This window comes from Quercus suber, unplaced genomic scaffold, assembly GCF_002906115.3.
Source record: "Quercus suber isolate HL8 unplaced genomic scaffold, Cork oak 2.0 scaffold_447, whole genome shotgun sequence".
Lineage (NCBI taxonomy): Eukaryota > Viridiplantae > Streptophyta > Magnoliopsida > Fagales > Fagaceae > Quercus > Quercus suber.
Genome location: NW_027069898.1, coordinates 438,688 through 454,473, shown reverse-complemented (window position 1 = coordinate 454,473; position 15,786 = coordinate 438,688). Strand labels below are relative to the sequence as shown.

At 35.5% G+C, this 15,786-nt stretch overlaps 1 protein-coding gene and 1 non-coding gene across 2 annotated transcripts; both read left to right on the top strand.

Annotated features, from left to right (window-relative positions):
* Positions 1 to 4,757: 4,757 nt before the first annotated feature.
* On the top strand, positions 4,758 to 11,474 carry LOC112017678 (protein LONGIFOLIA 1). The gene is made up of 5 exons (XM_024050131.2): positions 4,758 to 6,121; positions 6,750 to 6,820; positions 7,255 to 9,381; positions 9,482 to 9,632; positions 10,431 to 11,474. The coding sequence occupies exons 1-5, from the start codon at positions 5,977 to 5,979 to the stop codon at positions 11,264 to 11,266; spliced, it is 3,330 nt and encodes a 1,109-aa protein (XP_023905899.1). The 5' UTR covers positions 4,758 to 5,976; the 3' UTR covers positions 11,267 to 11,474.
* A 3,149-nt stretch (positions 11,475 to 14,623) lies between these two features.
* Positions 14,624 to 14,695, top strand: TRNAT-CGU (transfer RNA threonine (anticodon CGU)). Its single transcript has one exon. It is a non-coding gene; the product is annotated as a tRNA-Thr (tRNA).
* Positions 14,696 to 15,786: the final 1,091 nt, after the last annotated feature.

Sequence of the window (15,786 nt, the reverse complement as noted above, 5' to 3'; positions counted from 1 at the left end):
TCAAACACAGGACTGCGAGGACAGCATCCATAGAATAATAAATATCAATATTTGAAACTTCTGGATTTTCCAAAATAAGCTTACTGCTTGAAATTATCAACATTTCTCTGAATTCATTTTTGATAAAGAGTGGAAGGTATTTTTATGAATGAAATATAACTTTTATGTTATAGCTTCCATAAGGAAGTTGAGCCCCTCTTCTGGTCACAACTCCTTCGACTCCTGCCAAGCAGGCTCCAATTCTGTAGGTGCCGAGGTGGAAAAGATATTCTTGAAATAGGCAAAGGTTATTTCCTCAACTTTAGTAGCATCCAAATGTCACTGTCTAGTGAGGTTTTTTAGTCCCATTTTGGAATATTCATAAATGGAAAAGAAGGACAAGAATGAGTGATTAATAGTTTTATGGCTTTTTGAAATACAAAATTACTAATTAAGTTTTTGTTAACATATAATTTTCAATTATAATACGATGAATTGTGTAATGTTATTGTGATATAATCAATTAAAAAAATTATTCTTAAAAAGAAATTTAATTTACTTTGGGTAAAGTGATGCATAGTGAAGGAAAGTTAAAATTTTAATTTTTAATTTTGACTTTCGTGTTGAGAAAGAGAGAGATTGATTGATGTGCAGTCAAATGGGAGATTAGTTCACAAAAATTGACAATTTATTGTGCTTGAGACTTGTTCACAATTTATAGTTAAAACAAGTATTTTAAAACATTTAAGGATTTCAATTAGGTTAGAATTCTATTTATCTACAATTTTAATTAGAGGCTTTATTGGGGGTGAGAAAGAAAAAATAAGATTACTTTATCAAATTATTAAACTAAAGTTTGGGAGCCTTAAGTAATGGCATAGTCAGCTGGCCCTTAATAAAGACACCACTTTTTTGAGAAGAAGATTGTAGATAAAGACACTACTAAACTTAAAAGTTAAGCCAATGAGTTGGAACACCTAACTTGTTAGTTAAGTTATAATTGGAGTTCTCATCATCACTTATATACATAAGATCTCCTAGTAAAAACCTAATGTGAGATTCAGCACATACCCACACAAAATGTACTCAACCTTCTCTCTTTTTTTTTTTCTTTTTTTTCTTTTTTTTTCGGAATTAAAGTCCTGATACAATCAAATTTACACAATTTAGGATATCATACAGGAACATAGCACTTTTGAGAAGGTTAGTTAATGCCAGATGTTTTTTAAGAGTATAGAGAAAAGAACAGGAGTATAATAGGAAGAAAACGAAAAAAATATACCCAACAATTAGTTGTGACTGTGAGGGAATAACTTTGTACTCAGACAAGACTTTAACTCCTATTGCCAGAAAGTCTTAAATCATACTAATAATTTCTAAATTCTGATTAGTCTTTAACCATGATCTTTAAATATAGTTTAGGACATTTTTGGTCTATGAGGATGGTGACCTCCTTGTAGTGCTATGTTCACACAGCTTCATTAAAATAACCCAACTACTTAGAGTTTAAATATTAGAGCAAATATAAAACAAAGGAATTCTGCAAACATCAACAAAGAAAAGAAGAAACCTCCTTTATAAGTTATAACTGCCCTTTTGTAAGAGTTGACAAAAACTAATCACTTTCCACGTTTTAGTTTCATTATTTCAAACCTTCATTATCGCTTGGTTAAAAAAACACAAAAAACAAAACAAGAATAAGAATGTTTTCTTTTAAACCTTGATTACTGTACCACCCCTAATATCTCTTTAGCATTAATAATTTCATAATATAATGAAAAGTAGGTCAACATTTACTCCTCTACCTCATACAATAACTTTTTTATTTTGTGGGAAACAATCGCTTCGATGTCTATAACCCAGTAGTAAACCAAACCGAAAATAATGAGGCACCTAGGTTTACATTATTGGAGCTCATTGTCACCAATTTTTTTGAGGCTGTTTCTAGGCCAAATATTTTCCTAAATAGAGATGAAAAAGTTGCTACTTCAACAAATTATTAACTACTATAAAAGGAAAAAAAAAAAGAGTTTTATTAACTCATTCTCTTCGAACATATATTAATAAACTATTTAAGAAAAATTTTTATGAGAAAGTAAAAAAATAATTAACTTTTATAACAGTGTAGGTGAAGAATTTGTTCCTCCCCACATCTAATTGTTGTCCTCCGCGGTGCCTGGCGCGGTGCGGTTTTTGCCCCTCGTCCCCGAGTGCAGGCAAGCAAGGAGGGTTTCATAGTCTCAGCCCCAAGCCTGGAATCCCACATCGGTTAGAGAGAGCGCCCCACTACCCTTTATAACGCTTCAGGAGCTTGGGTAGTGTACCACTACTCACGCGTGAGTAGTGGTACACTACCCAAGCTCCTGAAGCGTACTACTCACGCGTGAGTAGTGGTACACTACCCAAGCTCCTGAAGCGTTATAAAGGGTAGTGGGGCGCTCTCTCTAACCGATGTGGGATTCCAGGCTTGGGGCTGAGACTATGAAACCCTCCTTGCTTGCCTGCACTCGGGACGAGGGGCAAAAACCGCACCGCGCCAGGCACCGCGGAGGACAACAATTAGATGGGGCGGAGGCAAGCTAAGGCTCATCCTAACCCCAAAAAGCGCTTTTTGTAGGTGAAGAATTTGTTCCTCCCCACATCTAATTGTTGTCCTCCGCGGTGCCTGGCGCGGTGCGGTTTTTGCCCCTCGTCCCCGAGTGCAGGCAAGCAAGGAGGGTTTCATAGTCTCAGCCCCAAGCCTGGAATCCCACATCGGTTAGAGAGAGCGCCCCACTACCCTTTATAACGCTTCAGGAGCTTGGGTAGTGTACCACTACTCACGCGTGAGTAGTGGTACACTACCCAAGCTCCTGAAGCGTTATAAAGGGTAGTGGGGCGCTCTCTCTAACCGATGTGGGATTCCAGGCTTGGGGCTGAGACTATGAAACCCTCCTTGCTTGCCTGCACTCGGGGACGAGGGGCAAAAACCGCACCGCGCCAGGCACCGCGGAGGACAACAATTAGATGTGGGGAGGAACAAATTCTTCACCTACAAACAGTTTTATCAATTATCCATAATTTTTTTTAAAAATAAATTATTAATGTATGCCAGAGCATACTGGACCCAAAAAAAAAAATACTACTTTTGCTTGTGGTAGTAGCCTTCACACCTATAGCACTTCCCTGAACTTGTTAATTATTACTCTATAATGTAAATTTCCAGTACTGCATCTTCCTACCTACCTAAAGTTACTCACCATCAATATGCAACGTGTTCAATCAGTCAGATTGGTACATTTTTTAGTCATTGTGGATGAAATCTCATACTTGTCAAGGCCATCCCAACTACCTTATTAAGTTACTATACCTGTGATGTGAATGACTCAGATATCCACCATTGTTCTAGACTATTGTGTATTTATGTGCGCTTTGTCTTTTGGTTTGTTTATTTGTGGGTTTTTAATAACCTCCTACCTGTGCAACAAGTTGTATTATTTGATTTTCAGTATTATATGTGGATACTAACTGCCACTTATCAGTCATCAAGGATTAGTTTATTCATCTTCTATCATTATTGAATTATTGCTATCTCTCTCTGCTTTTTATTTTTTATTTTTAATTTTGTCTCTTAAGATGGTCAATATGAAAGTCTGACCATTGAATAATTAGAGGGCAATATGGTATATCAGTACCTGACAACTGTGAAAAAAATAGCCCCTTACTTTTTTTTTTTCTTTTTTTTTTCATAACTCACAAACATTCAATAACATGCCAACTCCAAAACTATTAGCGAGAGTTAGAGCATAGTAGTGGTTGTAGTTAAAATTTTCTCTCTAAAATCTATTATGTAGAAAAAAATGAAATCTATTTTTGTGTGTTTTAATTTATAACCAACTATTTTTCAAAATATTCATATCATATTCTCTAATTTATACTCCATTTTTCTTTTTCTGCTCACACAAATCCATATTCTCCTTTCCCATTTTGTCAAATCAATCAACAACTAAATCGCAATCTAAATCCAAAAATTGTACAAATTCTTGTAGAAAATCCAAAAATGGCAAACCTAATCAGCGAGGATCACTAGTGTGGTTTTGCTCACTAGGTTGAGAGAGAGAGAGAGAGAGAGAGAGAGAGAGAGAGAGAGAGAGCTTAGGAACCAAGAGGAAAAATTATTAAAAATACTTAATTGCCTAAGTTTCAATGTTATCCATCTTTGGAGAAGCACTATAACAAAATTTCATTTTAGCTAATAAGTTGGTAAATCCAATGTGGGTGCTATTTTGGGTTTATTAGGCATATTTGTTGAAATACTATTTTAGCTAACCAAATGTGAATGCTTTAAGAAGAATTATTATCATCCTCATTGGTCAGTTTAGTGGTTCTTAAAACTAAAAAAAAAAAAAAAAAAGTAAAATCTCATGAGATTCAATGGGGGGTTTGGATTAAAAAAATTTAACTAACATCTTGGCATGGTTTTACAAACTGGATTGAACTGGTTGGTTCAATAGGAACCGAATCTTAAAACAATTCAATAAAAAGGCCAAAATTAGTAGTTTAGCGTGTAAAAATTAAAAATTCAATTATTTGACCTTTTTGATTTTTAAAATCATACATTTTAGAGCCTTCAAAGAATTTCTCTTTGAAATTACCTGAATTACAAATCCGAGAAAATGGCCAGATTAGTAAAAAGCATTTCTGTACACTCGTGAGAGAGAGAGAGAGAGAGATATGATTTTATTTTCCTCATATCCCATTTTCCAGTACATAATAAATCCACTCACATTTTTCTCCCTCTCTCTCTCTCTCTCCTGACAAATTCACATGCACATGCAGACAGCTCTAGACCCACTCACATACTCAACCCACATGGATGTGTGAGATAGAGCCTGGCAGGATATGTCCCACCACACCCCACACCACACACACACACAAACACAAACACAAACACATTCTCTCTCTCTCTCTCTCTCTGAAAAAAAAAAAAAATTGCTAATGGTTTAGAAACTCATACCAGATTGGATTACACATTTTCATGATAAACAACAAACCTTCCTCTCTTTTCTGGCTGTCTTTCCACTTGTTCCTCTGTGGAAAAAAAAAAAAAATCCCTTCTTCGATCTGCAAAGATTCCTTTACAGTTTTCATTCCTATTATTTTTTGTTTTTGTTTTTTGGACAGTTCGAAGGTAATGTTGCTCATTCTAATGCTGATAACTCTGACTATTGTGTGAATATTGTAATGGGTGTTGACTGTTAGGTTCTTTTGGCACTTTTCTGGTTACCGCACAAGACATTGTCTTCTTTGTTCTGTAAAGACCAATAAGGTTTTTTTTTTTTTTTTTTGTTTTCTTTTTTGACAATACTGGCTTTCAATGTGTTTTTTTGTCAACAATTTGAGACTTCGGAGAAATCCAGAAGGTGTATTGTATTTACTGATGTATTAGGAAGTTTTTCTGGGCTTGGACTTTTGATTGCAAAAGGACAAATGTGTGGTAGGTATTAGCCAAACTTTCTTGTTTTTTGAGCTGTTGTTAGCTGGAGTAAAGTGGGTTCTAAGAGAGATTTTATGTGGCATTGTTGATAAGCAAGAAGAAGTAATTTGATACGTTTGGTAATTTCTCTTTTTGGAATTCTGCCATTGGAATTTCATGAATGAGGAAAGTGCCTTGTTCTCTTATGGTCACTAAGGGTTGAAAACAAATTAAATTCTCCTTTGTTTTCTGCACATTGTGAAGGAGGAAAGAAGAAGGAAGATAAGGTTTAGATCTTGTAAAATTTGGGTCTTTGAGGTGTCCAAAATCCCTGATTCTAAACTGAGTCACCAGAGATTTTGTTAGATATCTGATAAATTGTGAACTGCAAGCACTGGTTGCAACGTGTTTGAAGAGTTTTAGATTCAAATTACATTAAGGAGACTAAAATGATGCAATTCTCTCATTTGGAGAAATAATGTTGGAGGTCTAAGAAGTAGGTGTATTTTAACTGTGTTAATAGTTGAGGAGAGGAGGTGGAGATGGCTGCAAAACTCTTGCATTCTTTAGCAGATGACAACCAAGACTTGCAGAAGCAAATAGGATGCATGACAGGGATACTTCAACTCTTTGATCGTCCCAATGCCCTCACTGGTAGGCGCATTAGCCACAAGAGGCTTCCTCCAGGTATTCCTCTAACTTGATATTGCTTAATAATTACTACTGTTTGTTATTTCATATGTGGGTATTGCTGAATCTCTTTACTTTGGTAAAATATGACTTTACACTGATTGCATCAGTATATATGGAGCTGCTCTATGTCTCTGTTGTTTTATTTGATTCATGTGTAGCATCTGAACAATAAGTCTTCATTTGTTTTCCCTCGTTTTAATCTAATTAAAATGTCATGTTACTTGTCATTGATTTCTGCTCTTTGTGTGTATGTGTGTGTGTATGCCTAATCACACATCATACATGATGGATGTATGTAGACATGTAGAATTCAAGGATTTTCAAAACATGTTCATTGGCTAATGGTCCAGTTAATAGTCCTGATTGCATCTGTCACTAGCTGTATACAACTGAATGCAAATTGATATCTCATAAATGTTTATCTCATGAAGCTTATGAAAGTTAATATTATAATTTATAAACAAACTTATGTAGACCAAATCTAAGGAACGGCATGTTCCTGTAGTTTTAGGTTCCTGATCATGTGTGTTAAAACCAATTTTCCTTGTATTTTATCCTACTGAGCATATCTTTTATGGTTTTCTGTAAACTCAAAAAGTTAATGCTTCTGTATCTTTTATAGGTAATTCCCACTTCAACAGTGGAAGCCTGGAAAGAGAGTCTAATAATGTATACCATCGACAGGCAGCAACGGTAAGTGGTTTTTTTTCTTCTTTATCTTTTATTCCACTTCATGATTCAACCTGTAATTAACAATTTTTAGTTTAGAAGTTCTATTGTTGGAGTTCAGGACTCAAGTCTATATTTCCTTTTCTATTATTTTGTATTCCTTAACTCAGGACAGTGGATCTTTTACATGTTAATATTTCTTAGAATTAGTTAACATCTTGCCCTAACTGCCGTGCTTTGGCTGCTTGTGTCACACTTACTCTTCTTCTCACTGATCTATTCTAAACAGCAAATTGTTTCTGGCTCTGAATTATTTGCATGTGTTGTTGTTTTTTTTTTTTTTTTTTAATGAACTAAACAAATAGATTTGCTGGTCTTTAATATGTATCTAGCATTCATCAGTTCTGCATGGTGCTATGATTTGTTGTGTTAACATGCAATACGATTTGTGATTGCAGGAAATGAATTTAAACAAGAATATGAATGAGAGACAAAGAATTTCCACAGAATCCTCAAGAGTCTCCTTCTATTCCTCTTGTTCATCTAACTTATCCTCTCTGGACTGTAACAAAACAGCTCAACTAGAAACTTCTTCCTTTGATCAAATCATTTTTCCTGAAACTCCCTCAAGGGACCCAGAAATTAACCAACCAAGTAACTCTCCACATTTAGGGCAGCAGCCCCTCAATCTTCGTGATGTTGTCAAGGATTCTATGTATAGGGAATCCAAAGGGCTATCAATTAAAACTACAACCAGAGAGGAAGCAGTTGGTCGTGCTGTAAAGCATAGAAACTCTCCAAGGCCTTTACAGCTGTCCAAATCTGTGGATGGATCTCGTGGAGTTGGGGTTAACATGAAGCAAAATGCACCTGTTGATCTCAAGGAGTCTCTTCAAGTACTTGCTAAACTTCAAGAAGCACCTTGGTACCACAGTGAAGCTAAAGAAGTTCCAATATCATCACATGAAGCAAAATATGGGTCATGGTCTTCAGTTTCAAGGGATGCTCCCAGGTTTTCTTATGATGGGAGAGAGATAAATCGTTTATCCTTTGAATCACGAGAAAACCTCAAATCGACCATAAAGCTTAAAGAGCTGCCTAGACTTTCACTTGACAGCAGGGAAGGTTCATTCAGGGGTTCCAACTCTGATTCAAAACCAAATCGCCTCTCCAAAAACTTCCAGAATGGTGGCAACTCAAATGATGAAGCCCATAATCCACAGCAATCATCAGGAACTGGAACTCAGAAGCGGCCTACTAGTGTTGTAGCAAAGTTGATGGGCTTAGAAACCTTGCCAGACTCTGCATTGGCTGGTGATAATCAGTTGGGTGTGATCAAAACATGTTCAGTTGAAGGTACTAGTGATCCCTTCTCCAAATCATCAAAAACAAATGAACTTAACAGGGCAATCAGAATGCCAAAGTCCCCCAGAAACTCATCAAAAGACCCTACATCCCCACGCTGGAGGAATTCTGATTTTGTCATGAAACCCATTCCAAGTTCAAGGCTTCCAATTGAATCAGCTCCATGGAAGCAGCTCGATGGAAATCGAGGTTCTCAGAAACCAGCTTTCAGGCCTGCCAAAATTCCACCAAGGGAATCAAACTCCTTCAGTTCTGTTTATAATGAGATTGAGAAGAGGTTGAATGATCTTGAATTTAAACAATCTGGAAAGGATCTCAGAGCTCTTAAACAGATCCTGGAAGCAATGCAGGCAAAGGGGCTGTTAGAAACCAGAAAAGAAGAACAAGATTCGAACTTTGGAACTCAAAGAGACTGTGAACCAATATGTACGAGTTCCAATCAAAATTCTAGATCACTAAGCCAACGAAACTCGCAGAGCAACCATGTTATTACTTCTCCTAGTAGGGGATCTAACTCTTCAAGGTCTTTTGAGTCCCCTATTGTGATCATAAAACCAGCTAAACTTGTTGAGGGATCTGGTATACCTGCCTCATCAGCTATTCCAATTGATCAGATTTCGGGTCTGCATAAGATCCAGAGTGGTGGATCTGCAGAGGCAAAAAAGGCTTCAATTAACAGCCAGACAACTAAAGATCAGTCTCCTAAAAACAGTCGCCGGAACTCTGATGTTAGTTCCACTGACAAAAAAGTTAGTGGCAGGACAATGAAATCAACACAGTCTTCGTCAAGGTCTCCACAATTACCAAAAGAAAACACCACAAGTTCAGTAAAGAGCTCTGGTTCTGGAAGCCCAAGACTGCAACAGAAGAAGCTTGAGTTGGAGAAGCGATCTCGTCCACCTACTCATCCATCTGATTCAAACAAACCCAGAAGGCAGTCCAACTGGCATGTGAAAGATTCAAGCTCCCCAGGTGGAAAAGCCAGACCAAAATCTTCTAACTCGCAGCTAAGTGATGACCAGTTGAGTGAGATAAGTAACGAATCAAGAAGTTTGAGTTGCCAAGGAGATGACATGTCTGTGCAATCGGACAGTAATATTGTCTTGGATTCAAAGATGGACATTGAAATCACCAGTACTGCAGAATCTATCGAGATCGATGGCACCCAGAGTCCATCCATGAAGGCTTTCAAGTTCTTGGCTTCTGGCTCAATGCAGAAAGTTGGTGCTTTTGATCTTCTCTTCCATTTAAAGTATTTTAATAATTTACATGTAAATTGTTTTTCTTCAGATGAATGATGCCGTGTTTTGCTTATTTCAGAAATCAACTCCAAGCATGGATGAAGATGGGTTGTTGGCAGAACTTGCTACTGCTGCCCCAGAACATCCTAGTCCTGTCTCTGTTCTTGATGCCTCAGTATATAGAGATGATGCACCATCTCCTGTGAAGCAGATACCAAATGCCCTTAAAGGTGAAGTTTCTGTCACCCAAAAATTTCACTTGGATATGGCACAACTAAACTGATTAAAAATTGGGCACCGGGCAATCTAATGACTGAATCCCACTTGCTGACTGTGATGGAATCTTAGGACATATGCTTCTCTTTTCTTTTCCATTAAACTAATAATTCGTCTATCTAAGGGGTTGTTTTGAAATTTGAAAAATCAGTTATGGTTTTTGGTGGTCCTATTCAAAGAAACGAAGAACAGGTAGGAACATAGTTTTGCATGATTCACTTCAAGTCCAATGAAAAAATTCAGAAGATTCCCTATCATGCAGTTTGATACTAAATTTTGGTCTGATGAGTTCATGTTTGACTAACAAATTATGTATTCTGGAAGACAGACCCGAGGTTATGTTTGCATAGCATATTAGCATGTATGAAAATATTTGTTATAGATTAGGGCAAGTTAGTCATGGGTAAAGTTTATATGGCATTCAGGTAGACAATAATGGGAAATCCTAAAAAAGTTACAGGATGAAATGCAGGCATGTGTGGGAGTGACATTTGCATGTATATTTTTGTGGCACGTTATTTTCTTACTTTTTTAGTTTGAGAGGAAAAATATATGGGAAAAGAATATAGAAAAAGGACAATGGAAAAGATTGAAAAGAGCAGGTACACAAAAGTGGTAGTAGGAAGTAGAGATCATATAAACAAAAGATAAATAATAGTTCTCTTATTGTCATTGTTGTTTATATTTAATTAAAAGATAGGAAGGCTTCTTTCATCTACCAAATCTCATTTTAATATTCATTCATGCTGCAGGTGATGGTATTCAAGATTCTAATGACAGTCAAAGTGAAGATCAATGGAACCCTACAGATAACTTCTTATCTAACAGCATGGGATCTGGTCTTACCTCGGAGATCAATCGCAAGAAATTACAGAACATTGAACATTTAGTTCAGAAGCTTAGGCAACTGAACTCCAATCATGATGAAGCCAGAACAGATTACATAGCATCACTCTGTGAGAATACAAATCCAGACCACAGATATATATCTGAAATTTTATTAGCTTCAGGCCTCCTACTCAGAGACCTTGGCTCTGACTTAACTACATTTCAGCTCCACCCATCGGGCTACCCTATCAACCCTGAGTTATTCTTTGTTTTGGAGCAAACCAAGGCAAGCAGTTTGCCCTCAAAAGAAGATAGAGGTCATGTAAAGGCTGCCAATTCAAAGCCAGATCAGGAGAAATTTCACCGAAAACTCATTTTTGATGCTGTTAATGAGATTCTTGTTGAAAAGTTAGCTTTAGTTGGCAAGTGCTCTGAGCAGTGGTTGAAGCCTGACAGACTGGCAAGGAGGACCCTTAGTGCACAGAAGCTTTTGAAAGAATTATGCATTGAGATAGAGGAGTTTCAAACCAAGAAGTCGGTGGGCAGCTTGGACGACGAAGAGGATGATTTGAAAAGTATCTTATGGGAGGATGTGATGCATCAGTCAGGTAGTTGGACAGATTTCTGGAGTGAGACCTCAGGGGTAGTATTAGATGTTGAGCGGTTAATTTTTAAGGACTTAGTTGATGACATTGTGATTGGTGAGGCAGGTAGTTTGCGAGCAAAGTCAGGTAGGCGTAGGCAGCTGTTTGCAAAGTAGTGTCTTCTAATTCTTCTTCCTTTCCACTTATCTTTTTTTCCTTTTTCTTTTTTAAATTAACTGTGATTTATATTTTTTGTGTCAAAGCATAATAATATATGGGTAAGTACTGCAATTTTCTGCTGGGTTGTAAAGGAAGTAATCTCTCAAAGTTGTACAACATACATATTCTTAAGTGTCAATATATGTGACCCTTTTTACCTGCACACTTTCACGCTGCTTTGCTTTCAATTTTACATAGAAGTTCTTTGTTTACGTTTCTCCTATAATCTTACATGTGATAATCATTACAAATTCCCCCATCTCATTGAAACAGCCGGAATCAAAGGGTAAGGCTTATAAACTGTAGGAGCTAGTGAATGATAAAAAGGACGGTTTTACTTAAATTTGATTCAACTACCGCACATCATGTAGCTGAACAAGTGTTTGCTAAGCAAGTAGTCTACCGATATACCTGATAAGCAAACTTAAAATTCTGTTATAAGATTAAATGTCCATTGAAGCAATAAGACTATAAAAGAAAAGGAAGAGAAGGGAAGAAATAGATCTCTAAACTGAAAATCAACCATCCAAGTCCAAGTCTTGTGGATGTGATATCCAAAGCCAGCATAGCTTCCGTGTGAAAAATGCAATACTGAGATGTCAAATTCTGCAACATAGTGACTCTGGGACTCCCATCGTATCCCATTATGGTTTCTTTCATTTTTAAGAAGCGTTAATACTTGATCATGAAAGATTTTCCCATAAACATTTCCATAACATCCATGCCACAATAAATAAGATGCCTTAAATTCAGGCCATCTTGCAATAGCTTCTGCTAAATATTTACTTGAAAAATAGTTTTTCCCATCAAGATAGGCAGCAAAGAGATACACTAACAGCCAAGCAAGTTTCTGCAGCTTTTCTTTTCATTCCCCTCAGAATTAGCTTTGCCTGCCTTTCTCTAACATTGTTGTAAACAGGTCAGACTCTCCAAAACCTGATGCTCTGAAGCTCAAAATCAATGTTTTTCTTGACGACTAGTCCAAACTTGTAAATGAACAGCAGGGGTGTGGCCTTGAAGAGCAACATTCCTCTCACCATCTCCATGACAAACCAATAATCCAATACCTGAGTCAGTTTCCAGTGCAGATGTATTTCAGTATCAATAGCCAATTTTCCACAACACTTAACCAGCAAGTTAAGCTTCTGAGTGCGATTCTCTAACCTTAAGCTGCAAGAAAGTTCTTACCAATAGACTACTCTACTACCATGTCTCTTCACATTAGTTCCCCAAACACACCACAACTCATCCAGAATTGATCATGTTTGAGATGATTTTTTTTTTCTTCAAATTTTTGTGTATTGATGCTACGGTTATGTATTGATAAACTTTCCCAAGTCTTGTGACCATTCTTAAGATCTTAGTTTTATGATGACTTCATATTCAAAAGGATGTGATTCAGCAATGCCTCAATAAAGAGAACTTTTTATCTATCGATGCTAATGTCGTTAAACATTCTACATTGCTTATCGAGAAAAATGCTTAGTAACAACAATCGATGGAGAGCAGTGAGTTAAAATTTAAAAGATTTATCAAACTACAAGTGTGTTGGAAAGTTAAGAATTCAAAGAGTTATCAAAGTACGATGCTACCAGGCTGTATCAATGAAAAACAATAAATGGCAATTGAACTAAGGACTATAAAGATTTATGAGTTGACAACTACAAACTTGCTAAACTTCTGTAATATAGATAAATACACTAAAAAGAACAAAAAACCACCAAACCATCAAGAGAGCAATCTAAAGCAACATACCACTAATTCTCAAAAGCAACCGGTCTAATTAATCTATATTGAGTAGTTTGTCATGAGGTTTGAGTGTCCTTTTTCTATTAAAAAAAAATTCCCATTTTGGGAAAACCAAAACTCAAAAAATGTGAGCCCCACAGAAAATTAAATTGTTTGAATTTATTTTTGAATTGAGTTTCCATAACTCAAAACTCAAAATTTTGAGTTTGAGTTACGGAAATTAAAAATAAAATTTGGCTGTTTCCAAATTTTGAGTTAAGTGTTGTTTCAATGACACTATTGTAAATAATTTAATCATAATGAGTTCCACGTCAATGTATTGTTAAATCAAATGTCAAATTAAACCAGTGTGTGATTGTTGGAAGTTAGCTCTTACTCTCTCTTTTTCCCCTATTTTTAGGTAACTTCTCTTCTTTAAGTGGGTCCCACTACTTTATGCATTATTTGAGTTTTAGACATGAGATGTGCATCCAAGATATGAAAGCAAACAAATATTTTTTAGAGTGAGTGAAAAAGTAGAGTTAGAGATATGAATTATGAAAATTGAATTATGAGTGATGCTCAAACCAAACATCACAGTAGTCCTCAATTTATACTTGAATCTCTGACAGTTATCAATGGATAGTAGTAGTTATTGACAGTTCTTTTACTTCATGTGACATCCTTTCCTTGCACTTCGATGACACATGTCCTCAATTCCACGCACTATTCAAAATTTGATAATTGTCATTATTTCCTTGAGTAATGCTACAATTACAAACTATTTTACAATATTTTTACAAATTATTGATGTGACAAATTCTTATTAGTTTTAATATGAGTCCGCTACTAACATCACATTTGTGTTTATCAATGATTATTTAAAAATTACTAAAATCATATTAGCAGTTTGTAAAAATGTTGTAAATTAGTTGTCTGTATCATTTTTCTTTATTAACATATTTGAATTACATCTTTCAGCCTTCTCATTGTACATATGTCACACCATTATATCAACATTTGTATCTACATGGCTAATTGGAAAAGTTTTAAATACTTATCCAAAATTGGAAATATGTCATACATCTTCAAAATATTGCAATGCCATAATAAAGTCAAAAAAAGAAGAAAAAATTACAATTTGTTTTATGGGAAAAATTAACGTTAAGACTACAAATCAAGAAAAAGTAATGTTACAGATACAAACTATTTTATAACATTTTTATAAACTGTTGATGCGACTTTAGTAATTTTCAAATAATCATCGATAAACATAAATGTGATATTAGTGATGGACCCATATTAGAACTAATAAGAATTTGCTATATTAATAGTTTATAAAAATATTATAAAATAATTTATGATGGTAGCATTACTTTTCAGGAAATACTTGATTTGGAATTAACTGATTTTTTAATTTTTTTTAATAATGAGATTTCCAAGTTCCAACGTTTGCATTGAATTTTGACTTTTCGAAATTGACATCAGCATTCAGCAGGGAATAGTTCTCCTGGGTCATGGGTGAGAAAAAGTATAGCAATGCTGTAGTGTTTTAATATATTTATCGTTCATCTATAACAATCGAAGCCTCCGTAGCATAGTGGTAGTGCGTTCGCTTCGTAAGCGAAAGGTCACGAGTTCGATCCTCGTCGGGGGCTCATTTTTACTTCGAACTTTATTTTCACTCTGTTCTAATTTCCTAATAAGGCTTCGGCGCCAAATTGACTCGAACCTAACTGGGCTCCAATGTGGCCCATTTACGTTTCAAGCCTATTTCTGAAAAGATTTGTATTTAACTGGACACGCTTTATTTTTTGGGTTCTTGGGCCAAAATTGTTGTTCAACTCTTTCATATTGTTTCTGTTACTCTTGCATAATGACTACTTTAGACCTGCCTTCACTTCAAGCCATTACCATAATGAAACTAGAATAAAAGTTATATATTTATGGGTTCAGCTCCAAACCCTAGTAGTGTTTGAATCTCTACCCAAACTACCTCCACCAAAAAAAAAAAAAAAAAAAAAGTCAATAATTTGCATGATTTTAAAACTGGAGTGGTCAAAAAAATCAAAAAATGATTTGATTTCCAGTTTTTACCAATTAAACCAACGATTTTAACAATTTAAACCATTGATTTTTTTCATTTTTATCAGACTGGTTGAGGGTTTAGTATTGACTGGTCCAGTCCAGTTTTTAAAACCATAATAATATGACTTTCCGTACTTTTTGTCAATTAATTTTGATTGATGTACGAAAAATAAGAGATAAGACAAACCCCATTAAATATAATCCCAACAAGTCACCTTAAATTGAATACTCGAACTTCAAAAATTACTAACTTCTTGAAAACATCACCACCCTTTAGTCTGATATGAATCACATGTGATCCCTTTGTGAAGTAGCAGAGTAGTAGTGCAGGACCACCAATGCCCATAGCCATAAACTTTGTAGTAGGACTACCTATTAGCATGCCGGCCATTCTAGAAAACTTTTTTTTTTTTTTTTTTTTTTTTGAGAAAGACCATTCTTCCACGCTCTTAATCCTGCGTGGGAGGGGACTATTTCTTTTTCTTTTTTCTTTTTTTCTTCATAAAACCTTGTATAGGAGCTTCCATGAATTTTATAATAGGATTCAAAGTTAAAAATATGGTAAGTACGTCTCAATGACTAGAGAAATGAAATATTTTGATCTTAATTAGAATCAATATACCATCTAGGAATGAAACATTTCTCAATTAGAAAGCACTTA

Excerpts from the sequence above, each read along its gene's own strand:
- LOC112017678 (XM_024050131.2), top strand. The coding sequence starts at position 5,977 with ATGGCTGCAAAACTCTTGCATTCTTTAGCAGATGACAACCAAGACTTG. Across the intron at positions 9,382-9,481 it reads CTTCTGGCTCAATGCAGAAA|AAATCAACTCCAAGCATGGA; the intron begins GTTGGTGCTTTT and ends TGCTTATTTCAG. Across the intron at positions 9,633-10,430 it reads GATACCAAATGCCCTTAAAG|GTGATGGTATTCAAGATTCT; the intron begins GTGAAGTTTCTG and ends TTCATGCTGCAG.